The 25,840-nt window shown below is 40.5% G+C and overlaps 1 protein-coding gene across 1 annotated transcript in view; it reads right to left on the bottom strand.

Annotated features, from left to right (window-relative positions):
• Nucleotides 1–25,840, bottom strand: part of FAT1 (FAT atypical cadherin 1) — a 157,957-nt gene that overhangs the window by 27,104 nt on the left and 105,013 nt on the right. The window contains exons 6-13 of the mRNA XM_004696477.2: nt 25,004–25,214; nt 22,473–22,612; nt 17,801–18,076; nt 17,457–17,667; nt 8,016–12,083; nt 7,103–7,299; nt 3,370–3,523; nt 2,339–2,572 (exon numbers count right to left, since the gene is read on the bottom strand). Coding sequence (XP_004696534.1) covers nt 2,339–2,572; nt 3,370–3,523; nt 7,103–7,299; nt 8,016–12,083; nt 17,457–17,667; nt 17,801–18,076; nt 22,473–22,612; nt 25,004–25,214 — 5,491 coding nt within the window. The remainder of the gene's footprint in view (nt 1–2,338; nt 2,573–3,369; nt 3,524–7,102; nt 7,300–8,015; nt 12,084–17,456; nt 17,668–17,800; nt 18,077–22,472; nt 22,613–25,003; nt 25,215–25,840) is intronic.

Genomic DNA, 25,840 nt, shown 5'->3' with positions numbered 1-25,840 from the left:
GAAGAAATCACTTTTACTTTCTGCTATCAAAATTCTACAGTCTCTATATTTTCCATTAAAATACCAAGAATATCTATGAAGCAATAACAATAAAGCATTTCTTTTTAGTATTTGCCAATGATACTGAGATCGCTTTGTTTCACTATTGGCTAATAACTCTGCAGTAAATAAATCTAATGGGATAGACCGACTAGTTAATATACTTACTAACTAGAATTCTAATGATACCACCCCTAGACTGGTTGCAAACACGACTTAAATACTGATTAAAAATCAGTTCTTTATTCTAGTTTTCATTCCAGTATGTGGCTACTCATAGGTCACCCTCTGTGTCACTCTTCATTCAAGGAAATGAAACACTCGCCGAGTCCCGCACCATCCCCACAATCGTGGACAGCTGCAGCCACCCTATCAATCCATCTCACGGAAAATCTTCCTCTTCTTCTAAGGCAAAATATCCTTCTCCAAAAATGAGTCCATCCTCATTACAATCTCAAAAGTATGGGATAGTACGTGTCACATTATAGCTGTTAAGGAGCATTCAGGCTGTAATTTTTCCAAGATTTGTTCTTCTTCTGGAAGTTCCATGATATGCTTAATATTCTGAGCCAACACTGTAATTCAAATGCATCGGTTCTTCTCCAGTTTCCCCCATTCGGTGTTGGTTTTCCACATGCATATGAAGCAAAAGAAAATACTGTGGTTTGGATCAGGGGCACCTGTGTCAAGGTGACATCGTGGCTCTTCAACACTTTTAAAGAGGGCTTTGACAGCACTTTCGTCCAATGAAATAAGTAGTCAGACTTCCCAACTGCTGCTTTCATAGGTGTAGACTGTGAAATTAAGTCCTGGATAACGCCGATGTTCTAGTTAATCACTACGTGTCCACTTATGAGGGTTTTTGCTTCTTTACGCTGGTAATCCAGTGAGACCTGTGGTCTTTGACCTTAATGAGTACCGTATATACTCAAGTATAAGCCAAGTTTTTCAGCACATTTTAAATGCAGTTTTGTGGTAAAATTAGGTGCCTCAGCTGGTTTATATTCGAGTATATACGGTAAGCGCTCTAGGTCTTCTTTGCTTTCAGCAAGCAAAGATGTGTCCTTTGCCTGTCTCAGGGGGTTAATAAGCCTTCCTGTGGCCCCGATGTCCCATTCTTCTTTATATAGCCGCTTCTTGACATGTCTGACCCAGTGTACACATCAATGCAGAATACAGCGCAAAGATGCACCCTGATGTACACTTCCTGATTCTGAAAGCAGATTTCGCTCTGTAGAACAACTGCCTCTACACACAGGTGTGGGTCCCTGGAGCACAATTTAGTGCTGTGGAACTTGCAATGTTTTCCAAATTTGTTATGATCCACAGTTGAATAACTGCAGTCAATGAAATAGATACTGTATATACTCGTGTATAAGCCAAGTTTTTACAGCACATGTTTAATGCAGGTTTTGTGGTAAACTTAAGACTCCGTGGCTGATATTCCGGTAGGTTTATACTCGAGTATATATGGTAAACATATTCCTGTTATGTTCAACTTTCAACCAAGAGCCATTTGACACCTTCCTTCTGAATTCAGTTTGAATTAGGGGTAATTCACTGGCAGTCATTTTTGTACTTATATTCAGCATTTTACTTGTATGTGATATTAATAATATAATTTGATTATTTGCCCATTTTACTGGGTCACCTTTATTTTTTTTTTAAATGGGCACAATTATGAATGTCTTCCAGTAGATTGGCCAGGCAACCGTCTTTCCCAGTAGACTAAGAAGAAGCTCTAGCATGGCATCTCTTACTGCAACCATCTCACAATTGGTGTTAGTCAATTCCCATAGCCTGTTTTCACTAACGTTTTCAGAGAAGGTCCGGAAAGCTTTACGCTATCCATGTCATTCAGACCAACTCTATTCATTAAGGTCAACTCTTTTCCAAGTATTTCCGATCTTAGGGACTTATCTTTCTGTCACTAGTCAGGCAATGATCCACTGCTATTCATCAGGTTTAAGTGGCCCTTTTTAGTGGAGCCTCAGGCTCTTCTTCATAGTCAGTGTTAGTGTGGGAGTTCTGCTGAAACCTGCATGGCATGCTTAAAGTTGTTGGCGTTTCAAGTACCAGTGGCCTAGTTTCCAGCATCGTAGCAACCCAGAAGCCATGATAGTATTTCGCATCAACAGGTGAGCAGTGCGAAGGGATAAATACCACATATTCAATATGCATGAACATCAAACACACTAGATTTAGAGGTGCTTTAGAACAGAGCTTCAAACACACTAGATTTAGAGGTGTTTTAGCACAGAGCTGCCGAAGATCACAGTGCCCAGCTGGAAGTGATTACCTGCATCGGCGTCGGTGGCCTGCACTCTTGTCAACAGCGTGCCAGGTTCTGTGTTCTCAAACACAGTAATGGTGTACGGGTCAGCAGAGAACTCAGGGGCATTATCATTCACATCTTCTAATGTGACCACAATACTAGCTTGACAGAATCTTCCACCTCCATCTGTTGCCTTGACTAGAAGATTATAAACTGCTTGCTCCTCACGATCAAGCGGAGCTAGTGTTTTCAGTTCACCTAAAACCAAAAATAAATGGCTCACTTGGAATTTACAACATCAAATGAAATAGTGCATCTCATGTCTTCCATATTCTCTTCAAATTAAAAATGGGAATCATGGTCTTCCTTTGGAGACTAATTTTAGCAAGGGCACTGTCAACAGCTGCATGAGCATACTGATCCGAGGTTTTCTAATCTGGCCAGGTGCATGCTTCTTAAAGTTGTAAAGACCTCATATAATGTCAACAAATCCAAGTGGGTAAATTACCAAATTATGAAATAATTTAAATTAACTCAGATGAAAATTTTTTACATGGACATTTTCACATTTAGTTCTTCAGAAAATGTGACAAGAGTAGAGAGATAAACCTTATTAGAAAACCACTACCCAAACTCCAAATTTAAGAAAACATCAAGTACAAAAGGAAAATTTCCCAGCAATTTAAAAATTAAGACACTATGAGTTATTTTAATTGCGGCTCATAATCATGCTTAATTACATGTTGATGGTCACATATTCGAGAAACCCAGCTATAAATATAAAAATGAATGTAGCGGGATGCTAGAGATATGCTTTAAAGGACATGCAGATATAAATAACTTTTCAAAATTTGAATCATTGGTTCAAGTAGGTGATATTGGTGCTCTTAAATTTTCTTTTAATCTAATCCCAATTTTAACGTGCTGTTCAGATGTCTACACGGTCGCAATTGTGTAGCAGCAGTGTCAATCTGCAAAGGGTAAAACCGTACATGGTCTAATCACATGTAGGATTTTTGTTAGAACACTCAATTTGCCCCCAAATTAATCATTACCTGTTTCTGGGTTTAGTTTGAATTTTTCTGCACCTTGGCCAAATAACGTGTACGTAATTTCAGCATTGGACCGGATGTCTGCATCTGTGGCAGAGATCTGCATGATCAACTTCCCAGGAAAGGCATCTTCTGGACTTGTGTCTGAATATAGAGTCTACAGAAATTATAAACAATGTCGTTAGCCTGAAACACTCCAAGTCAGCCTGACTGCCAAGTGAACTATAGAAAAGAAATCCTATTTGGCAACAGAAAATATCAGAAATGACTAAAGTTAAAAATCTAAGGCGCTTTCTTAACTAATTTTTTTTTTTTAACAGAACACATCTGAAGCAAGAATGAATGGAATAGTTAATAACTCTCTATCCTGGAAAGACTAATAGCACTGAACCTACAGTATGCTGCTGTGACAGAGTTGGTTTCCTATTTAGTTATTTAAATTCTTATGAGAAAATCTAAGTAGCATTCGGTATTTATCTAAGTCCCAGAGAAAATCATTAATTGTCAATTCATATCTGCTGCCTGCAATCATTCCTAACACACAATCAAATGACTACAGTTGGGACAAATGTGAGCCCCAAAGATTTCCCACAGCCACAAAGATGGCATGTGATGCTAAGCCGGGGCCCTTGTACAACTCTCAGTGCTCTTCCACTTTGTAACGGACCCTCAAGTACACAGAACCAGGATTTCCAGATCCACCACTCAGGAAGTCATGCCATCAACTGAAACATAGGAGAAGCAGATACAATCTTAATGAATTTATTTTCCTAAATTTGAGCTCTATTACCAATGAGCTACATTTTAGAACCCATGAAAAAGAAAACTGTACACAACTAAAGAAATCAATTATCTAGCTTCTTCTACTATCCCCAGGAGTGATAATAACCTCCAACAGTATGAAAATACTTAAACATACATAGTAGTAGTTGCAAGGGAAGTGAGTTATTTAATGTGGTTCTTCAAGCCAAAGTCTCGAACTTCCATCAAAGGCCGTTTTCCCACATAGGTCTGTTAAGAAGGTGAGGGAAGATACTGATAGGATTCACCTGTGAGTACTTTTGAATAAGAGGCCCTGGAATGCCATTGTGCTGTGTATAAAATGAGCCCTCTGAGAGAGTCTCAGAGGAGGGATCTCATGACCAGCAAAAGCTAGGAGTGGAGCGGGTCCTCTGGACCCTGGACTCTGGGCACAGTGAACAGTCTGGATCCAGAGACAGTTGGAACAGCAGCAGAACCAGGAGCCACAGCACTGGATAGACGGATGGACTTCCCAAGGCACGGAGGAAGTAAACCTGAGTGCTGGTTGTGCAGGAGGCTGGCTCTGGGCACTTAATTGGAGGAGTTGGGCTTACTGGCCCATGGAGGTGGAACTGAGTCCCCTTGGGCTAAGGCTTATGGGAGTGGGTGCCTCTGGGCACTTAATTCAAAGCCCCGAGTTTGCTAACATGGATGAGAGCTGAATGCCTTTTGGGTGTTTAAACTTTCAGTGGAGTGCAATGTCCTTTAGGCATTTATAAGCAAAGCAGAAAGAACTTTGTAACATGTCCTGTGTTAAACAACTTCATCCTGAGCATTTCTCACTGGCATTACAACTTTTCAACTTCCTTAATAAACCTTTTAATTCTCAACAGTTAAACACATAAAAAGAGGTGACGGCATTGTTTGTTCTTTTTTAATACTATGTGATCCCCTTTTACTCAGATTTTGATGTATTATTTGATTATGCGATAAGTGAATTTAATGTCTCTTCCAATTTTAAATATGACGGGATGGACTTCTTAAACAGCTAGGGCATATTTGTGCTGTTATTTATGTTGTACATCACATGCATGTTATTTATGTTGTGCATCACATGCATCTGCATTGCACGTGCATATGCTCTTCAAATTACGATCAATAAAAGTCCGCAGGCGGACAGGAATGAGCCTCTCATTCCTCAGATGTTCACCTTCTCCTCACAGCTGATTTTTTAAAATTGTGGTGGCAAAAACAAAACACAGTCTTAACAATTTCTACATGTACAATTCTGTGCCACTGACTTCATGCTTCACATTCCTGAGATAATTTTAAGTTTGTCTGCCTAATAACAGCTGTTACTTTCCAAGGCTTTCAACAAATCTCATAGTTACTCAATCTGGAACCTTCTCCAAGTCCTCAGCTCCCTTCAAAATTCACTCACCTCTATACACAACCTTCCTGAAGCTGTCAGGTGCTTATTTCCTTGATTCTCGCTTCCTTAGGAAAGAGGGGGCTTCAAAAACGTCTTGGGAAAATAGAATTAAAATAGAATTCGTCCACGAACTTTTTGAAGCCTCTAACGCCTGCAATCAGGCGTCGACTCACTTCACGATACTGAGATGGGCATCTCCAAATTAGCCTGTGTTCACTTCAGCGACGTGGTTGGTTGTTTAAAATCTGCCTCCCCCCTCGGCTTCCTTCTAAAAACACTGCCTTAACACTACAGAGCTCTGAACTGATACGGTCCTCTTCCTTCTCCCTCCACTCTTCTCCCCAAGAAAATACCCATCTCTCCTCTTACTCCTTTTGTATTACCCTCTCTGATTTCAATGATCAGGTATCCACAGAAACTTCAACGTGCACATATCCTTCTCTACCTTCAATCTTGCCGTCTCTAAGTAACACCCTCACTCGAATGGCCCGTTTACCTTACACTTAGCAAATGTGAACTGCAAGTCAACATACTTTCTCTACAACCAATTCCCCTCCAAGTTCATTTTCACCACTGCCTTGAACAAGCTCCCAATCACTCCTGTAGGACACCTTGGAAGCGAATAAGTCAACACTTATAAGGTCATCATGTGTGGGGAGGGATCAAATGCTACCAGTTTTCCCTACATAGTTTCTTTTGTTCTTTGATTCTGTCTGCCAGCGCTCCCTACGCTAATAATCCCATTTTCACTATTCCTCTTCTGGAAAAGGAACATAATACCACCAAATCTTTAGGCAACTCTTGGATTACCATCTGTATAAATACATTCTCTACTTTCCTTATGCGACAGTCCCTTCAAACCCCTAGTAGCTTATCCATTTACCAGTCTCACTGTCCACCCCCAATTTCTTTCCCCTAAACTCAACACAAACTCTCGCCATCTGGCAAGCAAGTTAAGCCACTTAATAGTCCCATAAATGCATTTTCTCTCTTATACCCAGTTGCCTTTCCACATCTACCTGTGATGTCTGGTGACTACCTCCCAAAAACGGATCCTAGGACTCATCTCTTCACATTGTGCCCTCTTCTTTGGTGTGTACATATTTTCTTTTGCACTAAATGGTCAGCTCCACAGGTTCAGGAGCCAGGCTGATAAGTTCTTGGTTTCATTAGAGTTAAATGCTTCCAAAGTGAGCAGCTATAGGAAGATTTTTGTATACAATATTGCTAGCCAATTCTCTCCCCAAAATAACTTCACCTCAACTGAAGGGAAACCCTTCATGAAACGTTCACAGGCCAATTTTGCTTTGCAGACAGCTGCAATCCTGTCCATAATCTGCAGTTCCATGGAATGAGGCTTTGAGGTGATACCGAATTTCAAAGTTTAAGGATTTCTGAATTTTTTCTAACTTGTACCCATTTAACCCCTACCTTTGCTTAAACTGAAAGGGAATGTGATCTAAAACACATTTGAATACCTCAAAGCACTGCATGATAGTCTTATTCAAAGTCCTAAAAGAAGAAATTCAAATGCACAGTATTATCACGAAGAGAGTGGCCTGCCTTTTCACAAACTGGAGAGTTATCATTGGCATCCAGAACTTTGACTTCAACTATGGCTTTTGAAGAGAAGGTGCCATCAGTCGCTGTGATAGTCAGAAGATAATTATCCTTTTGCTCCCGGTCCAGTGGTTTCTTCACATAAACCTTCCATTCATTCTGCATATTTTCAACAGCAAATTGGCCCAAAGGATCCCCACCTATTAAATCATTGGAGAAGAGAAATAAGTAACTGTAAAGTTAAGCTATACAAAAGATATAGAATGCTCTTTTGCTTAAAAAGATAAGGACTTAAGTATATTTAGCTTTGGCATTTACTTGTGTTGGCATTTCTATTTCTAAATAAATAAAACCACTGCAATGTTTTCTTAAACATAACTTATAAGGCCTAGTAAACAATAATTTAGCCTAAAGTTTATTATTTCCTCTTTGATTATATGTGTTACAGACTAAATCTAAAATTCCACAGTACCAAGGGGCTTCAAAAAGTTTGTGGGAAAATCCTAATATCTATCCGTTCCAGTTTTCTATGAACTTGTTTTAGCCTCCTTTTATATAAAACCCAAAATCACTGGCATTAAGTCAATTATGATTCATAGCAACCCTACAGGACAGAGTGGGCCTGACCTTGTGGGTTTCCCAGACTAAATCGCTACAGGAGTGGAAAGCCTCATCCTTCTCCCTGGAGCAGCTGATGGTTTGTTCCCATGCATACCCCAGACGTCAAAAGACATTAAGGAAATAATCCTTAGCTTTGTTCTGGTAAAGACCTTGAAACGTATTGCTCCAGATGCTACTTCTATTACTTTAGATACATTTCACTGTGTCATCTCAATAACTCAAGGAACTTCTACTCAGAGGATTTATGCTTCTAAAACGATCTAATTTTAAGAAGAATCTGGTGTGAAATGTTTACCTGTGATGTAATAGGCAACTTGTCTGTTGATCTCCTCAGAATCTGCATCTGTGGTACTTAAGATGGCAATCACACCGCCCGGAGGATCGTCCTCACTCACGGTCCCTTTATAAATCTCGGCCGTGAATCGCGGGGGACTGTCGTTGACGTCGGTCACAGTGACCTCCACGATGGCTGTGGAGGACAGCTGAACCTTTTCCCCATGATCCGATGCCACCACTTTAATCTGATAACTGCTCCTCTTCTCATGGTCAAGTTCCTTTAGAGTTGTAATCCAGCCTGTCTCCGTGTTGATGGTGAAAGATTCTATGACCTCCACACTCTGGGTCTGATCTAGACTGTACATCACTTGGCCATTGGTTCCCCAGTCTTTGTCAGATGCCCTGGTCTGGATGACTTTACTTCCCCCTGGCAGGTTTTCAACAATAAATGCCTCATACGGATTAGCTTCCAGGACAGGACTGTTATCATTTGCATCTTTCACCTGGATGCTAACATCTACGGAAGCCACCACCTCGTAGTCATCATGAGTGCACTGAGCGAGTATGGAAAACTGATACCATTTTGTGGTCTCGTGATCAAGACTCTTCTCCAGCTTCAACCTCCCGCTCTGTCTGTCAATCACAAAGAAGTCGTCGCGATTACTTTCTGGTGTGCTCCCCTTGACGAGGCTGTAAAGAACAGAGCCGCAGTGATCTGCTCGGATGAGATCGATCTCCGTGCCGATCGGAATGTCTTCTGAAACGGCATAGGTATAAAATGGTTCTGAAAACCTTGGAAGCTGTACTTCCGGGGGAAGTATTCTAACATAGACGGGAACAACAGATTCTTTTTGCGGAGACCCATTATCCACGGCTCTCACAAAGAAAGTGAAGAGCTCATTTTCTAAACCAATTAGGCTTTCCTTGGTGGTAAGGACGCCGGACAGTCTGTTGATTTCCAAATTCTCTTGAACACTTTCAGAATCCGCTTCAATGGCATAGGTGACATCGGCATTGGACCCCTCATCGGCATCACTGGCCAGAACTTTAATGACCGATGTCCCCTTAGGCACATCGGATCCGATGTTCACTTCATACTTGGTTGCCCGAAATTGGGGTGCATTGTCATTGTCGTCTGTGAGGATGACGTTAAGGGTACAGAAGGCAACTTTCCCTCCAGCATCCTTAGCCATTAAACGAACTGCGATCACTTTCTCTGCTGGCGTCTCTCGATCAAGTCTCTCCAGAGTAAATATCTGTCCCCTCTCATTTGTGTAAAATCTGTCTTTGGCAAAGTCGTTGACAATGTGGTACGTGATGTGACCATAAATCCCAGAATCTTCATCGGTTGCTCTAACTTCAGTCACCAAGGTATGTAAGGGCGCGTTCTCAGCTAGCTCGACTTCATATTCGTTCTGCGGGAAAACAGGGCTGTGCAAGTTGCCTCCAGTGACAGTTACCCGGACCTGAGCTGAACTTCTGAAAACGCCATCGGACACGGAGACGTTCAGGTGGTAAAGCGGCTTCAAGGTGTGCCGGCGCAGGTTGGACAGTGTGATGATGCCTGTTTCAACGTCAATGACAAAATTCTTATGCTCGTTGCCGGACAGAATGGAGTATTCCAACTTGTCGGTGTCTGAACTGTCTGCATCATAGGCTTTTACACAAGTCACAAAAAGCCCGGGGTTGGCATGCTCACTGATCTTGGCTTCATAAATCTGCTGGTCAAACAGGGGCGGATTGTCATTGAGGTCAGTGACATCCACCGTGACAATCACTTCACTGCTCAGGGCGGGCATGCCACTGTCGATGGCCCTAACAAAAATCTTGTGCTGCTGGAACTGTTCATAATCCAAAGTCCTGACCAGGGAAATCAGACCAGTGCTGCTATCGATGTGAAAACGATCATGACTCGTGCTGTGATTGCCAAACAGCTGGTATGAAATTCCTCTGTTTGGTTCTGAATCCAAATCTGTTGCTCTAACTTGAATGACAGACGTTCCAATGACAGAAGCCTCGGACAGGGTTGCAGTGTACGACTGCTGAGCAAACACCGGAGGGTTATCGTTGATGTCTTCCACAATAATGTCAACGAAGACCTCCGCGTGAGCATCGGTCAAGGAGTCAGTGGCTCGTATGCACAATTTATATGCGGGGTGGGCTTCAAAATCCAGAGGAGCGATGACATTTATAACTCCCGTGTTGAAGTTAATGGTAAACTGGCTAAAAGGATCCCCATCTGTGATGCTGTAAAACACTTTCAATCCTTCTGGACTGTTAGCTTGGACGTGGACAACTGGACTGTGCATCTGGATGTTCTCCGGAATCTCTGCACTGTAGAAGGGCTTTTCAAACACAGGCATGGCTTTATTCATAACAGTGACGGGAACAATAACCTCAGCTGAAAAGGCTGGGTTTCCTCCGTCTTTTGCAACCACTGTGATGAGATATTCCTTATTTAAGGTGTCCGGCTCAAATTGTTTTTTCAGTGAAATTTCACCTGAGGGTCCGATTTGAAAATGTTCGTGATGCTCCTTGAGGTAGTAATGCACTGCCCCATTTCTGCCACTGTCTCGGTCTACGGCCGTAACAGAGCGGATCACATGACCCTCCTCGGCGTCCACTTTAACCACAGCATAGTAAGGAAGGTTGACAAACACCGGTGCATTATCGTTTTGGTCCTCTATGGTGACCTTCACAACAACATGGGCAACGACTGAAGGCTTATGTTCTTCTGTGACTTCTACCACCACGTCAAATGCCTCCTGCTGCTCCCGATCAAAGGGGACGCCAGTGGTTGAGAGCACTCCTGAAGTGTGGCTTATTTTGAATCTTCGATCTGGGTTGAGGATATGAAAAAACAAGGGCTCATTGATTGGATTCCCAATCGCAGTAATCACAGCTAATGTTTGGACTTCAGTGGAATTCTCCTTCACGACTGCAGAGTACGAATCTTGGGTAAACCTCAACTGGCTTTCTCTGCTCTCTTTCACATTGATTTTCACAGAGGTCAAGCTGGCAAATCTGCCGTCAGATGCTCTAATGGTTAACTCATAGCGGCTTCTTAACTGAGTTGTGTTCTGTACAGTTATAGAGCCAGTCTTGCAGTCCATAGAAAACTTCTCCCCGATATTGCCTTCCGTGATGGAGTACATCACCTGAGAGAACGCACTCGAGTCGGCATCCGTGGCATTTACTGCGATGACTTTTACCCCTTTGTATGTTGGCAACAGAAGTGATGCTTCATATAATGGCTTGGAGAACACAGGAGGGCAGTCATTAATGTCAACGACGTGGATGGTCACATTGGCTGCATATTCAGCAAATAGGCGTGGTGTCCCCATGTCATGCACTTGTACAGTGAAATGAAAAACACTTGCTTCTTCATAGTCCAAACTTAATACTGTATGGATAGCACCGGTGCTAGAGTCAATAGTAAAATACTTGTGCACAGATGGTTCCACAATGTGATAAACAAGCAAAGCATTTGATTCTGTATCAGCATCAGTCGCTCGAATCACTAATGGGACATTGCTGTCCGTGAGAACCACACTATTAATTGAGGCTGATTCACTAATGAGTCCGATGTATTCTGCCTGCATAAAAATCGGTGCATTGTCATTTTCATCCTGTAGATGTACTAGAACAGTTGTATTAGTGGACAAGCCAGCCATGTTAGTTCCTTGAATGACCAACGTATAAGTGGGCAAAGTTTCAAAATCCAGGGCTTTTTGGGTGACGATACTTCCAGAATGTGGATTGATATCAAAAGCACCAGCAATATTTCCATCTTTTATTTCATATACCACCGATGACTGACTATGGGCCATAACCATCACCACAAAACTCCCAATGCTGACAGCTTCACTAATTTCAATAGAATATTCGCTTGATGTGAACTTGGGAGAGGCGTTGTCGGCAATGGTGACAAATATGTGCACAGACGTGATTTCACTCATTGGTGGACTTCCTTGATCAGTAGCTTTTACCATCAGATCATATTCCACTTGGTTATTTCGATCTAATTCCTTGGCAGTTTTTATAGAACCCAAGATGGGATCAATTGTAAAAGCATTTCCAATATTTCCTAAGGGGAGGAAAAAAAGATGTTAGAGATAAGTGTAATTGGAGAAGTAAACAACAAATGCAGGTATTTTAAAATTGCCTTCCAAATTAGGTTCTGAAACGAAACAAAAATTCCAGGAATATCAACATTTGAAAGCAACCTCCAATTTATTTCATTTTATCTACCTAACATAAGGTACGCTTTTCAGTTCTACCAGTATATTACAAAAAGCAAGAAATCAGAATTACACACCGTGCTTTAAACTAAACTGGAAAGCTCTGTATTAGCGGGACTAGGGATGTGTGGAGAACGACATGCTGCACTAACAACATATTTTACAAAAGCCCCCCCAGAACCCCTGTAAAAGGATGCATGCTTTCAGCATTTCTCATCTGCACACGCGTAAGGTTCTTACTTGTTATAAAAGGAGAACCGCCCTAGTTCTCTACTGCTGCTGTAACAGAAATGCCATAACTCATGGCTCTAACAAACAAGTTTATTTCCCCGCAGCAGACTAGAAATCTGAAGTCGGGACACTGCCTTCAGGGGAAGGCTTTCTTTGTCGGCTCTGGAGGAAGATCCTTGCTCCCGAGTGAGCTGCATGCAGATGGACTTCTCTCTTCCCCCATCTCTGCTTGCTTATGACAAAGCTCTTCTTCTTCTGATCAGAGAGGTGAATGGCTTAAATCTCACCTGACACTCACTGACATGACCTCTCAATATAACAAAGAATGCCCATTCCCAAATGGGATTACAACTAACAGTGTATGGATTATGCTTTATGAAACATGTTTTTCAGGGATACAGTTCAAATCCATAACAAGGTAATTTTTCATCAAGCTTTAAGAGAGTTGGTTTAAAATAAGCATTCAATTAATAAATGCATATATAATTGACCCCACTTTATAAGTTATGAAGACTTAAATTTCTTTGTTTACCATTCTCAGGTTGGTTTATTTTCTAGGTTAATGGTGTTGGGGGTGAATATGGCAGTATCTGAGATAATTTGATTGTCACGACTGGGACTGGGATTTTGGGGGTGGGGGGGTTTGCTACTGACCCCTGTAGCAAAGAGATCAGAGATGATGCTAAACTTCCTACAGGCACAGGACATCCCCCAAATCTATGAATTATTTAATAGAAAATGTCAATAGTACTGCTCTGGGTAATTATACTTACCTTCATTGGGCCTCCTCCTGTTTTATTTAGCTGCAATCAGAACTCCACAAATATTTTATCTGTGTACCACTGACAGACATCTTTCTTTGAAAAGCTAGGATTCTATGGCCTTTCTTGAATAGAAAGTATTGAAGGACCTTGAGGTTGGGCCTACCCCACCCATTTGAGCCCTTCCACCCTTCTCTGGATTATAACAGGGGTCCAGAGTTCATCATTCTTATCTGGCCTCTGAATTTACTTTCCCCAAATGAATGGCTGTACAAAGTTAATTTGCCACTTACTTGCCTTCTCAAAATCTGTTTTCCTCTAGGGTTTAGATCAGTATTGCATGTCAATACAGTGGAATTTTCCCCAAATAAAACGGCTACCCAATAAACACACATCGTATGCTGAGGAAACTAACAGACACACAAAAGGATACCTAGGCGTTGCTTGTGTAAAAATACAGTACTTAAGTATGATCTGCAAAACAGGAGTATAACCCAGCACTTTTCTCCGCCTCTAAACACTTCCTCCATAGCTTTCATTTCCTTTCTCTAATACATTTTCTAAAATTTTTTCAGTCTGGTTTACATTATGTCCGTCTGATGCTGTGTCCAGGCCCCAAGTGGCTGTCTGCACCAGGGCGGAGACAGCAGAGCAAGCTCTGCAACAAATCTGGCCTGAGGATGGAGTCCTGCTGCCTCTTCCAGCCCTCGCAGACACACATTTCCGGCCTGTCTATATTCAGAGTCAGCAGTCCCGGAAAGCACTCACTGCACTTTGTTCCGTCATCGGCACATCCAGAGCTTTCCCCGTCTCCCCAGATTGTGACTGACAGCTTGCCTAAAGAGACTGCACGCACCTTTGAACAATTGCCTTCATTCCCTCCCCTGTGACTTTCTTCCATCAGGCGGACTCTTCTCATCCCAGGCTTTTGCACTTCGTGTCTCCCCAGTTACGCTCATTGCTCTTCGGTCCTTCCTTCCACCCATGCATCCTTCCTTCCATCCATACGTGTTATCCTTTATTCAAGTTTGACTTCCCTGCCATGGCTCAAAGAGGTCTTCTTTGACTTCCCCACCCGACTCTCCATGGCTCTTCCAAGGCCCTTAAGCCTGTCTTTTCCTTGCAGAGGCACCACAACCTGGCATTACATTCTATATTCGTTTCTTAACTCGCCATTATCTGATTTCCCACTAAGACCTCAGCACCGTTTAAACTCTGTTTCCTATTATATCTCCAGTGCGCCGGGGGAAAGAAGATTGGCATGTAAGCACTCACTACAGTATCTGTTGAATAAAATGATTCTTACACATGAGCATGCTCATGTTTAGAGGAACAAGGAATTAAAGACCAAAAGGTTGGTCAATAGCCTAGAGAAAATTAATACTCATTAAAGCACTATCTTTCTGGGTTTCTGTCTTCATACTTCTCTCCCTACCAACAGCTATTTAAAAGTATTAACAAACAGAATGTACAGTCTAACTGGGAATCTCTGACTGACGGAAAAATCTTATGAGCTATGAGAAATTCAGACACATTATCCGGAGCAAATAGATGTAAATGAATACAATTCTGGGCTTAACACTGGTAACAAGAACATTAAAACAGGAAACCAGCTGGTGGGTGTACAGATGTGACAGGGAGAAATATGGAGAAATCATCAAATCTGCAGGTAATGCACGCAAGCAGAAGACCACTGAGGGCTGCTAAAGGAAAGACCATGGGAAACAGGCTCCTGGCCTGACACTGAAACACACATGTGTGGGGCTTCTTCCCCTGCATGCAATGAAGTTAAGCGAGTGTTTTCTAACTGGTCCATGCTTTAGCTAGCTATAAAATTTCAATTATATTTAACCTTATTTTGGGTAAGAAAACAAATGATGTCAATTAATCTATTTCTTCAGCATGGTCTAGTTCCAGGTATTGTGATGCTTTTTCAAGTAGCACTGTAATAATCTACATTTAAAAAAAGAAATAAACAGAAGTAAATACTGTTTGGCCCAGAATATGGCATTGATAGCTCTAATGCAGAACTCAATTGTTACTGAAAATATCCTTTAATTAATTCCTTTCTCCCTCAAGACTCCTAATCAGACCAAACCTTTTGCTCATAAATTGCTGCTAATTAAACATGCACAGTACTAGAGCCTGAATTTATAACCAGTCATGTTAACTTTATAAAATGTAATCTATTACAAATTAGAAGCAGGTGATTATAATAAAACTTTAAATGAAAGGCAATGTGACTATTTTATAGTTCATACTACTCCAATATATACAAATTATTCTGTATCTCACTGATACATGTTCCCTAGTAAGTGTGTAGCCTAATTTTTATAACTACCAAATACATATATAAGAAAATTAAGTCCAAATTCTATATGGAAAAGTCCCCTCTTTGAGAAGAGAATATAGTTCCATTCTTGAAATGCCAAATTACTAATCCCTCAGTCATTATAAGAATTTCAAGAATGCACATGCCTTTACTCAAGCTCCAACAATCATATGTTAACCACCCAGTCATTGACAATTATGTGAACGCTAAGGGAAAGTCTAACATTTACTCCTACACAAACAGTTTGAGCAAATTATTTTACTGAAATGCTTAGACATGCACAAATGGAATGCGCTGTTTTTCTAACTGCTGAATTTCCAAACCAGTGGAAAAAAACAAACTTATTCAAGGCACTGACCACATTACAATTCATTTTAAGGCCAAGATTATAGGCAGTATCTAAAATCTTATTAGTTGCGTAATGGATTCAATGTGGTCATTTTCAGGGAAACAAATAAAACTTTAAATATATGAAGAAATAAAGAGAGTTGAACCGCACAAAACAGACTGGCAAGAATTGTTTTTTTAAATTATTCCCCCTTCACTTGGATTTTGATTATGAACTAAAGTGAAATATGCCTCTTCCAATTTTAATGCCTAAGGAAAATACAGCGAAGATCCAAAAAGTGAGGGGGAAAAAATCCATTTTCTTTCATCAGATTCTCCTACAAACCTCTTGAAGTTATGTGGTAGTATGGATTTTTGTTTATTTTTTAAGTGAGGTCAACTGAAGATCTCAATCTTTAAACACCGTGATAAACCGAGACTGAGAGGGACTGCGTCCCTTATCCTAACAGCAGCAAAGAGGACGCTATCTCCCCGTGCTTCATCCCGAGACTCGGCGTGAGAAGGGCAGGCCCCAGAGCAGAGCAGTTTCTGACCATCATTTATGTATTCTAAACTAAATGTGTGTTTTAATCCGGGGCAAAATTCTTTTGCAAATACTGTCCATCCATGGATCAACTGTAACCCCTAACTATTTAGCACATTTATGAATTAGCACCACACAGGTACATAAATGAGCTTAATTAGTCTGTGGAATGAAAATGTTAAGGGAATGAGTGACAGCATAAAACACAACAGAGAAGAAGGACATTCTGCTGGGCCACCCTTACTCACTGGATCCCCCCTTCTTCTCATCACCAACTACACTCTTTGCTGGGCCGCCTTTACTCACTGGATTCCCCCCTTCTTCTCATCACCAACCACACTCTCAGTTTCTTGCCAAATTGTTCTAGACCCTGCCCAGGCCAGTAACGAGTCGGTCTGGTCTTTTCCTTATCTGTTGTCTCTTGCCCAACTCCAGTAGCTCACCACCAGCCTTGTCCACACTGCTTCTGGTCCTAATCCCATGGCTTTGGGGACTGCTATCACAGTCAAATTCCATGAATAAAACAGAACGATGAAAGGTAAATAAATGGGAGTCAAAGTGGGACAAAAGCAGTACCTAGAAGGGAATAGAAAGGCACATGCCCCGCTTTAATAAAAAGGCTTCAGCACATTGACATAGAATGTCTTGCTCTGCCCATGACAAAATATTGCCTTACAGTAAATGTCAGTGGACCCGACTATTGTTTTCCTAGTTAACAGACATAATGATTATGTGGTTAAAATAATCTTTGGAATGATTATAAGCTTTTTTTACTGCAGGGCTTTGCAGCATCCCTATTGACGCTAATATTATGAATCACCAAGAACTTTATCCAAGCTCAGTTAGGACTCACTCTCTTTGCTTTCCATTGGGTTAACATTTGTGGCAGGGAAAAAAAAAAATCATTTTCTCATACCATTTAAAATGGAATATAGAGGTCCATTTGTGCAAATTTTGCAGTGATCCACAGAATACTTAAAACCAAGTGCAAAGTGAAACAATTCACTGAGTGTTCCAAAAGTACCTGACTCGATGGAGTACCGCACTTCAGCATTTTCCCCTTTGTCCTTGTCCAGCGCTGTAACCTGCAGCACGACTGAGCCCACGGCGGCTGATTCGTACACCCGACCTTCATAGGAGGAGCTGGTGAACCACGGGGCATGGTCATTGGTGTCGCTGATGTTAACCACAATCCTGGCATAGTTGCGCTTGACAGGAACATCTTGATCCCGGACCTGAAAGAATGAGTACGTTGCCAACCCTGTTGGAGCGTTTCTTAAAACTGGTTAAAATCAGTCTCAAAAGCAGGAGACCCTTTCTAAGACCCCTAAAAGGACTGACAGCAGAAGGAGAAGCACAATGACCTACCATCACGGTGAGAACGTGCTGGTGAACAGCTTCATGGTCGAGCTGTTCAGACGTGGAGAGCGCGCCAGTTGCAGGGTCAAGACGGAATTTCTTGAGACTAGAGGGATCAACACTACTTTGCAGCGTGTAGATGAGTTTGTTTTTCTCATCTTTATCCACAGCACTGATGTGTAAAATTTCTGTCTCTGGCATTGTATCTTCTGGAATAACAACTTCATATTTTGATGAAGAAAACTGAGGACGGTGGTCATTTGTGTCTATTACTTTGATGAATACCTGCAATGATTAAAATCATTTCAAGTACCAATATCCATAATTATGAAGTTTTCATATTTAAGAAGTCTGGAGAAAATCATAAGCACATTAGAAATATATTACTTTTAACAAAATGCAATACAAATGAGAAACAAAAACAACAAAAATCCATATTCAAAAGTATATTAAAATTGCCCATTGGTATATTTATCTAAGTCTGATTAAGATAATGAAGATCTAGAAATTCTTAAAACTAACTTTAAAGAGAAAATGAAAGAAGTGAAATGCAGATTCAATAATCTTAGGTTTCCCCAAAAGAGACATTTCTAGATTATTCATGTAAAGATAATAAAGGATTTATCAAGATTTATAGAAATTCGCGTTTTGCTTTAGAGCTGAACATGTAACTGCTAAGTTAAAGGGAAGCATCCTGTATACCATGCCCTGTTCTAATCTTTGAAAACTCACATTCCTAATGATAGGATTATTTTTGTGTATACAAAAGGAAAACTAAAAAAGCAGTTTTCAATCATAGTTTCATAATCACAAAGCCTACACAGGTAAGTCAAGAAGTATATTTCCTAAATCAATTTAAGTCGACAGAAAAATCTTTTAAATAACTAAGTCATCATAATGTAAAATTTTAGAGGGAAAATAATACTTTTTAACTCAGTCCTGAACCAAATTTCAAACAATAATTTTATAGTACAAGGAATAGTTTTCAGATTTAAAAGACACATGTGGGTACGATATAGTAGAACTCATTACCAACCACAAAAGATGGCTCCCGTAACGACAAGTCACAGTGGTACAAAGTCCCAGGAGACCAAGAGGTAAGTTGCTAACTAACGACACTGGCACAGAGGCCTTTCAATGAATACTAGGCTAGTGTTCTCAAAGAAGAGTACAGTAAGATTTATACGAATATGATGTACATTCATCAAACTGTAGGACATACACATTGAAACTTCAGAAGCTTCGCTTTTGCACGTCAAAGGCCATCTAGAAAGGATTATAAAGGTAATGTCTACAAATGAAACCATTACATAGTCATTGCTGGTACAGATCTGAAAGTGCTCTTCCTCCGAGGAGCGAGTACTGGGCAGAGAGAGCTTAATCCTCAGCTAAGATCAATTACATCGCAGGTAAGTAGAACCAGCTGCAACCAAACCACTAACACTTAAAAAGCAAGATGGACGTATTTATTAGTTACTTTCATATGTGTCCAAAGAGCCTTGGCGACACTGTGAGGTAAGCAGAGGATGCCAACTACAAGGTTAGCAGTTCAAACCCACTAGACCCTCAGCAGGAGAAGATAAAGCTGCTACCATGAAGAGTTACAGCCTCAGAAACCTTATATACAGTCACTATGAGTTGGAATCAACTCAATGGCAGAGAGCTTGGGTTTTCGGGAGCGGGGGGGTGGGGGATACCTATGTGCTTGGGCAGTTGCTTATTACTGAGGTGTTATGAACTGAACTGCTTCCCTCAAAATTGTGTCCTGGCCCCCAAAACTGTGGATGGTTTTCCTTTTGTTATCTTAATGAGGTCATACAAATGTATGGAGGATCCTAAACCAAATCGCTTCTGAGTTATAATAAGATGAGAACAGACATGAAGATGCACACAAACAGAGGCGATGACAGGTGCCTATGAGAAGTGCCCATAACCAAGAAAGACAAAAGCAACATCCACACTGACAACCAGAAAGGATTTGACAAGGCAGAGACCCATGTGGACCTTTAGTGAGAACTGTGAGAAGAAAAACAACACCTCTTTCTGTGTATTTCAGCTACAGACACCTACATCTGACCTGCTGGTCTGACTTATCAATGCTCTTCTGATCTCTGTGCTCCTCTTAGTATTTGCCTCTTTGCTCTCCCTTAGATAACTTCCCTGTTCTCAGCCAGTCCAGAAACCTGAACTCAAAAACGGATGGCTCTCTGATCCACGCGTTACCAACTCCTCTACCTGGGCTCTGAGATTCTGATTACCTTCTCTCCCCAGCAATTCATTTGGGTATTTTCAAGATCCTATGAGAACGACCCCCCTAAAAAGCTGCAAGCAAAAATGAGGCACAAACATCTGAGATATTGTGTCCCATAGTAAGGTAAAAACATGGTGCTGTAGACTTTTCACTCAATCTACACTCTATTAATACAAAGCTTTTAGCTAACGCATCATTCTCAGGGGAGGGGTGCATTACTAATTACTTGTTTATGCAATACACGCAGAATGCCGCAGGTCTATGTATCATCTACAGACGTGAGCACACCTGGCACACAAGACTTTCCTCTTCCTTCCTCTTGCTAAGAACTGGTTTGGTGATCATTCAAATGGTCAATGTGCATACATATCCTTCAGTCTTTAAACCTTTCCCCTTCAGAATTATGCCATTACATAAATTATACTTCTTGTTGTTTCATTCACTAAACTCTAACTTCATGAACTTATTTTTGAACGAGAAAAATCAATTCTGCTGGTCTACAGAATAAGAACAGTTACCCACAAAACTGAAATTTTAATATTCTACTAGAACTTTTACAAGACAATCTTAAAATGATCCCAGGGCATGGCATATATATCAATTTTGCATGTACTAGAAATTAGAATTTAATTGGAGAAAGGGATAAAATATTGTCATACCAGCTTTCAATTATCTACTCATTTCTTTTTTGAAAAGACATCAATAAAGAAACTATCATTTCCATTATTTCAAAGCAACAAATTATTTAGCTGATGATTTGTCTTATTTAAGATTTATAACAATATTATTTAAAGTTAGAAAACTAAACTCTAGAAGCATTTTCATCTACAGTATTGAATTCCATCCTTTTCCTTTTGAGGCACATACATATCTACACATACCAGTATTCATCTAATTGTCAGGGTAAACGACTGTCCTAGTCTCAGTTTCCATGCGACTCAAACGTCTGTAATTTTTAGAGTTACAGGAGCTTCCCAGAGTACTTCCTGTTACTTTTCAGAGAGCAATTTAAATAACGGTATATGGCCGAGAGAGTATTTACAGGTGTTCACAGTACGGTCAAGGCCTCTAAATGGCATCAGGATTGGGAAAATGGGAGGGCAGTGAGAAATAAGACCTGCAGTGAAAAAGACGGACACTGACCGCAACAGTGGGCTCAAAGATCACAACAATGGTGAGGACAGACAAAGATCAAGCAGTGTTTCGTCCTGTCGTAGAGTCACTATTGGTTGGAACCAACTTGAAGGCACTTAACAGAAGCAACAAATGGCTTCTTTCGCCCAAGGAGCAGCTGCTGGTTTTGAACTGCTGACCTTGCAATTAGCAGCACCACGCATAATCCACCATGTCACCTTTATTTAGAATTAATTCCCACTGTGGTTCCTAAATAATCTTTCTTTTAGCTGTCTAGTGCCAGGGAGATTAGCCACATTGTCAAGTATCTCAGGACCAGTGGCTCACCCAGTAGACACAGTCCATACATAACTGTACCCACACAGTTGTTTGGTTTTCTCTGTGTCAAAACTCAAAAATGCAATGGGACTAAACCCACTGCCCCGGAGTCGACTTTAATGCATAGTGTCCTTGTGGGACAGAGTGAAATGGCTCACAGGCTTTCCAAGACTGCACGCCTCTAAGGAGCAGACACCCTCCTCCTTTGTGCATTAGACCCACATGCCTCTGTAGAACCTGGAGCATGGGAAGTGTTTTTGCCTATTTCCTGCTACTAAGTTTGCAGAACATGTTGAGAACATAACGCCTGAAACAAGTCTTTCTTAAGTAAATGAATGAATGACCCTCTGCCTTCTGAAGCCCCACGGCGATTATTCATCCAGGGATGTTCCACTGGCAGAGGTCTCCCATCCGACACTGAAATCCAGGAGAAGCACAAAACGAGACATGGAGCAGAGTCAGAGGGTGTTAACATTTCAATCTGGCCACTCTTAGTCATCAGAAATAAAGAAAGGGCCAGAACCATGTCATCAATGATTTGACACAGCCCTAGTGTCAGGGGCGTGGGGGAGGAATCCAAAAAAAGTAAAGGATTAATGACTTTAACTAGCTTTAGTTAAAATAACTCAAGACAGCCATTATTTAAAAGCAGTATACAATAACACATTTTTAAAAACTAAGTGTAAAATCAGAAACAACTGATGGTAAAGAAACAACATAGGTATGTTTTGTTGTTGTTATGTCACCAGTCAAAAAACTTCAAAACTTCTTAGGCTACCTGAAAGGCCTTCACAGTAAATTTCCTTTCCTTAAAATGAAAATGCTCGGTGCCTATGTGTGTAAGCAATATCGACATACTAACTTTGATAACATGATTTTTAACCTCAGAGAGCAGAACATGATCTGTGGACCCTTCTGTAACTCTGAGTCAGGATGGTCTCTGCTCCTCCCTCAGACAAACACTAGTAGTCCACGCACCTGAGTAAGTATAGTTGTTGTTCCATCCGTGGCCTCCACCGTAAGGTTATAATTGGATTTTTGTTCTGCATCAAGAGGTTTGGCAATAATGATGGTCCCAGTGCCCTTGTCCACATCAAAATGACTGTCATAGTTGCCACCTAGTTTACATTAGGACAAATAGAAGAGTAAGACCAGGCCGCAGGCCTAACATTTGCAATCTATTTTGCCTTTTAATACATGTCAGTGACAGAAAATTTGTATTACACTTATCAGATTGATTCCCAGGAGCTAGCCTTTTTTGAGACAAGAAGACAGCCGATTAAAGAGCTAATGCTTATTGTGCTGACAGCAAAAGGTAAGCCCTAATTGTCAAGGAAGCTATTAATTGGAAGGAAAAGGAGAAGGCAACTCCGAACACTGCAAAGCATCACTAATAGTCAATGAATTACTTTCCATTTGCTTTTGAACAGTTGTGAACATTTTTTCCATTTATAGTTCAATTGCTATATGGAAACATCAGCTAACACCCAAGGTTAGCCATTTAAAAAAGTTTAATTATTCAAAAAAAGATGCATCACACTTTGAACAGAATATAATGACAAAATAACTAATTAGGGCAGATGTTAATTCTGAAAACAATAGTGTCAGTTAGCTTCAATTAGCCCTGACTGACATACAATTTAAAAAGAACTTTTTTCCCACTGCGGTCAAAATTGCAAAAATTAATAAAATAAAAGGTCTCTATCATACCTAGATTAGCTAAAAACATCTTTAATTTTATTTTAGATATTTATCATTCAAGCAGAAGTATATAATCTGAGATGATCTGCATTTCAAATCAATCTAACTTGAGAGATTATCACCATGAAATGAAATGGAAAGAAAACAAAGGCTTCCATGTCATGACGGAAATCCACCACTAAATCTAGGAGAAAACACACACACACACACACACACACACTCCTAAGTCAAATGAAACCTAAAAATAATTAGGGATGTATTAAGTCAACACATGTGCAAATGAAATGGCAGACCATGAGCACACCATAAAAAGAAATATGGAACAAGGAGTGTCACTGTAAATTAAAGAGTTGTGAGAACTAGTGTGTTTAATCATCTGAAGACAAATGAATGGGGTCTCAGCAGATACCTTCTGCTGTACAGTTCAGGTCACAAGCCATCTGAAAGATGTAAAATACTTCTCTAGCAAGTGCATCTCCTGGCACAGCCAAAAAGAAGCAAGCAAGCATGGAAGGCAAGCACAAAACAAAGAAGAACAATCAATCAAACCAGTTCTCAATGCAGTCATTAGTAAATAGTGAAGTAAGACACGAAAAGCAATCTATTAGCCTGGAAATGTGATCAAAGTTATTAGAAGAATTACCGCGAGCTACACAAATAACCTCATTCTTGTTTTATAATTAAATTAGAAAGGTATCAGGTTGACTGGATACCCAACGACTTCGCACAGTGACCAAAACAGGGAAAACTGGCCCACTCCCCAGTCTTCCAGAGGTAGCTCCAAACTCACTCAGGCCCCGAGGTGACTGCCTCCCAGCAACTTGCCACAGGGTGATGAGAAGGCAACGCCTTCAGGGAGTAGATAGCTTCTTTCTCCTGGGGAGCAGCGGGTGGGTTCAAACCACCATTCTTGAAGTTAGTGGCCCAACACCTAACCCACAGCACCAGCAGGGCTTTCAAGAGGTAAAGCCTGTACCAAGTGGGCCTGGTAGCTATTGTAGCAAACATGCCATTGGTCTCAAATGACTGAAAGGGCGTGTGGGGTAAAATGGCTAAGAGGTGAGGGTAGTAAAGGGATATAAAGTTCCAAGGACAACTGAATTCCAACATGGACTTTTGATCTTAAATGTCCTTATTATTAGAATATTATGAAAATAAAAATGTAGCATAAAAATCCTAAAACATCTAATGTGGTTCTTTTTAAAAATGTGTGGATACATTAAAAAGTAAAAAATCCTGAAGAGTTGGATCAGGCATGTACATTTTATTACAGAATTATTTTAAACTCATGAACCTTGCTATTTAACTAAAACTAAGGTAACTAAAACAAAAATATATAAGCTGGAAGTTTAATAACTAAGTTATACAAATCAAAATTTGCATGCTTATTTCCTATGCAATACTGACAGGTGACAATCACACGTAGGCATAGCAATTTTAAACTTTCTATCATATTCACTAAATATAACAATGAGCCATATGTTATATAGAGTAGAAGCTAGGAAGCTGGGCTTCCAGATCAAATGTTTAAGATGTTCTGAAATGGCAAACTGAGTTTTAAAATAAAGTATTGTTTTTTAAATTAATGCTAAGGTAGACATAGGTTACGTATCTTAAAAAGATGAATATAGGTTGCATATATTGTGATACAGTTTGCAATAAAAATACTGCAGTTTAAAGCAAATACCCCCTGTATGTACTATATTCCTCATTTTGAAGCCTGAGATGTACACAAGATTAAAATACTACCAACAAGTTCCCTATGGCTTAACTACACAAAGCCAAGGGAGACTTTACAGAGTGCTTACCGATGATGTCAAACCAAAGAGGTGTGCCAAGAGGCTCAACTGATATTACTCCAATCATGTGAGCAACTGGGTCGCTTTCCATTACAGTAAAGGTAAAAAATGGCTCTTCAAATAAAATCGGCTCTGGAGATGGTTTGGGTTTGTAGATCCATTCAATATGGAGTCGAGTAGTTGACGACTTTTGAGGGCGACCATTATCAACTGCCTTAATCTATAAAAATAAGTAGAAAGGATAATAACTATATTTTGAAGTTACGACCATTATAGCACTGATGAAACACACAACATTCCTCTAATTCTTTAACGCCTCCTCCCCTCCACTATCATGACCCCAGTTCTATCTTACCAATCTGGCTAGACCAGAGCATGTGCACTGGTACAGATACGAGCTTTGGACACACAGAATCCAGGACAGATAAACCCCTCAGGAAGAATAAGAGTAACTAACAATACCATGATCGTAGTGGGGAAGATGGGAGGAGAAAGGGAGAACCGATCACAATGATCGATGTGTACTCCACCCCAAGGGGGGCAAACAACAGAAATGTGGGTGAAGGGAGACGGTGGATGGTGTAAAATTATGAAAATAAAATTTATTTATAAATTATCACAGGTTCAATGAGGGTGGGAAAGTGCGGGAAGTTGGGGGAAAAAGAGGAGTTGTTACCAAGTGCTCAAGTAGAAATAAAATGTTTTAGAAAGGATGTTGGCAACATAAGTACAAATGTGCTTGATATAATTGATGTGTGGAATGTTATAAGAGCTGTAAGACCCCTCAATAAAATGATTTACAAAAACAAAACAGTCTGGGGTCTTAAAAGCTTGAAGGTAAACAAG

Source organism: Echinops telfairi, unplaced genomic scaffold (genome assembly GCF_000313985.2).
Source record: "Echinops telfairi isolate 266 unplaced genomic scaffold, ASM31398v2 ScPeMD7_9;HRSCAF=40, whole genome shotgun sequence".
Classification (NCBI taxonomy): Eukaryota; Metazoa; Chordata; class Mammalia; order Afrosoricida; family Tenrecidae; genus Echinops; species Echinops telfairi.
Note: the sequence above shows the minus strand (reverse complement) of the source record. Positions and strands in the feature narration are given on the sequence as shown.